This window comes from Emiliania huxleyi (assembly GCF_000372725.1).
Source record: "Emiliania huxleyi CCMP1516 unplaced genomic scaffold EMIHUscaffold_10, whole genome shotgun sequence".
NCBI classification, from domain to species: Eukaryota; Haptophyta; order Isochrysidales; family Noelaerhabdaceae; genus Emiliania; species Emiliania huxleyi.
The window spans coordinates 775,347-778,272 of record NW_005202427.1 but is presented as its reverse complement, the minus strand read 5'-3'; the positions used below and the strand labels follow the sequence as shown (position 1 = coordinate 778,272).

The following is a 2,926-nucleotide window of genomic DNA, read 5'->3' as shown; positions in this document are numbered from 1 at the left end:
GCTGCCCCGCCGTCGGGGAGGCATCTCTGTCGACCGATGTGAGGACCTGCCGAAGGGGTGGGGAGGGGTCCGGGTCGAGGAAGGGGCGGAGGGGCGAGCAGGGACGGCGGAGAGTGGCACACGATGTAGTCGACGCCCCAGTTCGCAACCGCGTCGGCGGTGTTCCACGGCTCCGTCTCGTCCGGAGGCTCGGGCGCCTAGGGGAAGGTTCCCAGAAGGTTCCTAGAAGCTTCCCGGTGCTCCGCGGCTCCGTCCGGAGGCTCTCGCGCGCCGCGTCCGTCTTGACGGCGCAAAACTTGCAGCCTCGCGTGCAGGTGTCGCCTGTGGGAGGGGAGCGGCGCGGCGAGGCGTCTTGCTCTGTCGTGCGGTGTGGGCAGACCGGCTCCCGCGGGAGAGGTAGGCTCTCTCTCTCGGGCTCCGGGGAGAGAGGAAGAGAGGGAGAGAGGGAGAGAGGAGAGGCAGAGGCAAAGGCGGAGGCAGAGGCAGAGAGCGCGCGCCGAGCAGCATTATCGTGGCAGTGCCTCCGTTCCAGCACTCGCCAATGTTCGGGCACTGGGCCTCCTCGCACACGGTGGCCAGCTTGGTGCCGCCTGCGTCCGCGCGCCGCGCCTCTAGCGACTCCTTGAGCTCCGCGTACCGCGTCTCCGAGCCGCCCGGCGCTGGCACGTGGAACCAGCCCGGCCGCGGCCCGTCCGGCATGTCCCCGCCAACCTTGGGACGCACGGGCTCCGAGCGGTACCCCGCGCGGTCGTGGTCCTGCGGCGCCATGTCGTGCCGGACGATGCCGCGCTCAGCAAGCCACTGCTTGGCAGCTTCCCCTTGCAGCACTGCTCCGCCGTCCGCCGCTGCGGCGGCAGCGGGCTCCGGCGTCGGCCGAGCGGTGGACAGCATGGGCGGGCCGCAGCGGAGCGCGAGGGCTTGTTGGCAGAGGGCGAGCATCGGGGTCGGCAAAAGTGTGCGGAACCGTCCGCTTCGGGGTGGATGTCTCCAGGGTGGAGCTCTTGCTTGATGCCAGGCAGGCAAAGAAGAATTTCGATGTGCACATGCCCGCCGCCCCGCCTAGGTGGTAAGAGAACAACGCGACAGAGGAGGAAGTGACAAGGGAGAGAATGACGAGGGTGGGACGACCGCGAGGTGGCATGAAGGTTGCAGCGAGAATCGGCGAGAGACTGCGAAGAGAGATAGGAAGAGGCAGACTCCCTAGGGTGGGCGACGGATAGCGCACCACACACCTCTCCTTAAAACCCCTGTGTGGTGGCGGCGTGCCGTCCTCCCATCCCTCCCTTGGGTTGTCTGTTTTCTTTCTTTTTTTCCGCCTAGGTGGGAAATATTTACGCCTCTCTTGGCACATCTAAATCCCCCCATAGAACAAGCAAGGTTTTGTGATTTTGTGTAATTTCTGTGGGTGGGTGGGAACCTTTTCGGTCTGCCCGCCAAAAGAAAGCCAATTCGCGACTTGGGCCCGCGGGCTTGTGTGACGCGCGACCGTTCGGAGACCGGAACAGAACCGTAACAGACAAACGCACGCACACAAAAACGCAGCCCGAATGTGTATGGCCGGTCCCGACAATGGGCTCCACGCCACTCCTCCCGCGCTATTTTTCCGTGCCGCTGACGTTGCCGTCAAGCCTGTGACTCGTCGGCTGCTGCTCCACAACGATTCTGGCGCAGATTTGGTCTTCCGATTGGAATTGCCGATGCATTCTGCCTTCATCGTCAACTGCGGCGGGCTGGGGACAGATGGCCTGGGAGTGCTGGAGAAGGACGGCGACATTTCAATCGAAGTAGAGTGCCACGCCGCCGCATCCGTTGAAATCCTCGCTCGCACGAGCGCGGGAACGCTTCACGTTCCTCTTGTCGTTGGCGACCACCCTGGAGCTGGCGCGGGAGAGCGGAGAAGTGCGGCAGCAAGCGACGAGGTGTGGCCAAGCTTTGCCGAGGTCGTCGCGGCGCAGAAGTGCTCTGCCGCCGAAGAAGAGGCACGACCTCGAGAGCTGACAGCGGCGGCAGTGAGCGAACCCGACGAGATCGCGTTTTACGCCTCTTTGATTAACGAGGGCCGCGTGCAACGGCCGCCAGCAGCAGCGCTGTGTGTGCACGTCGAAGGTGAGGTTGGACGGGCCTCGGAGAGTCGGCCCGCTCCTGTCGGATCGCCTCTCTCGTCTGCCGGATCGCCACATGACAACATCGGGGAGAGCGCAAGAACTCCTAGCACCTGCGGGCGGAGCCAGGTGAGCCTCACAAGCGAGCAGGCGGCCGCACGCGAGTTGATGCAGAGCCACACCTATTTTTTGGTGGGCGGCCTAGTCTGCGACAGCCGTGGCTGCACGCTGGGCCCGGCAGAGGAGGTTCTAGGCGAAGGCTGGAAGGAGGCGTTTGGGAAGAAGGCTCCCGCTCCCTTCGCAGCAGCAGAGGTGAGCACCGACGGCGGAAGAAGGGCATCGCCAACGGAGAGAAACACGAACTTGAAGCAGACGGGGAGAGAAACAGGGGCGGCTCGCGGCGGCGGCGGCGCCAGAGCGATGTCGCTCAGGACCGCAGGCCGCGCCTCCACTACAGCTAGGAGCACCAGCAAGAGCAACTCGTCTCGGGGACCGCGTGTCCGATCGAGCGCCCCGAAGATGGGCCCGCTGCTCAGCGAGGAGGAGATGCAGTCGAACTGGGACGCCCTTTGACGTGAGGTCGAGGGTCGTGGATTACTCGACGTTTGCTCTTCAACATACTGCGAAAACTACGGAGCGCGACACACCGATGCGCCACAGTCGCCGGACGCGCCTCGCGCCCCCGTCTCACGTCGACACCGCGGTCTAAGAGTACTGAACACCTGGGGGCAGGCGTCTTATTGGGTAGTCACCACGCATTTATGGAAACCCCCCGTTTTGTTTCTTGGACCTCTGCCCCTCCTCTGGCCCTCTATGTCGAGAGA

General features: G+C 64.4%; 2 protein-coding genes across 2 annotated transcripts in view; both read right to left on the bottom strand.

The window, feature by feature from the left end:
• EMIHUDRAFT_426269 (putative Lipoyl synthase) overlaps positions 1 to 1,004 on the bottom strand; it is a 3,621-nt gene extending 2,617 nt beyond the window's left edge. Inside the window, exons 1-4 of the mRNA XM_005793679.1 lie at positions 498 to 1,004; positions 272 to 321; positions 123 to 197; positions 2 to 46 (exon numbers count right to left, since the gene is read on the bottom strand). Coding sequence (XP_005793736.1) covers positions 2 to 46; positions 123 to 197; positions 272 to 321; positions 498 to 939 — 612 coding nt within the window. The 5' untranslated portion in view covers positions 940 to 1,004. The remainder of the gene's footprint in view (position 1; positions 47 to 122; positions 198 to 271; positions 322 to 497) is intronic.
• Positions 1,005 to 2,284: 1,280 nt separating this feature from the next.
• Positions 2,285 to 2,926, bottom strand: part of EMIHUDRAFT_199612 (hypothetical protein) — a gene marked incomplete at both ends in the record, with an annotated part of 1,690 nt that continues 1,048 nt past the window's right edge. Inside the window, one exon of the mRNA XM_005793678.1 lies at positions 2,285 to 2,669. Within this exon, the coding sequence (XP_005793735.1) occupies positions 2,285 to 2,669 (385 nt within the window). The remainder of the gene's footprint in view (positions 2,670 to 2,926) is intronic.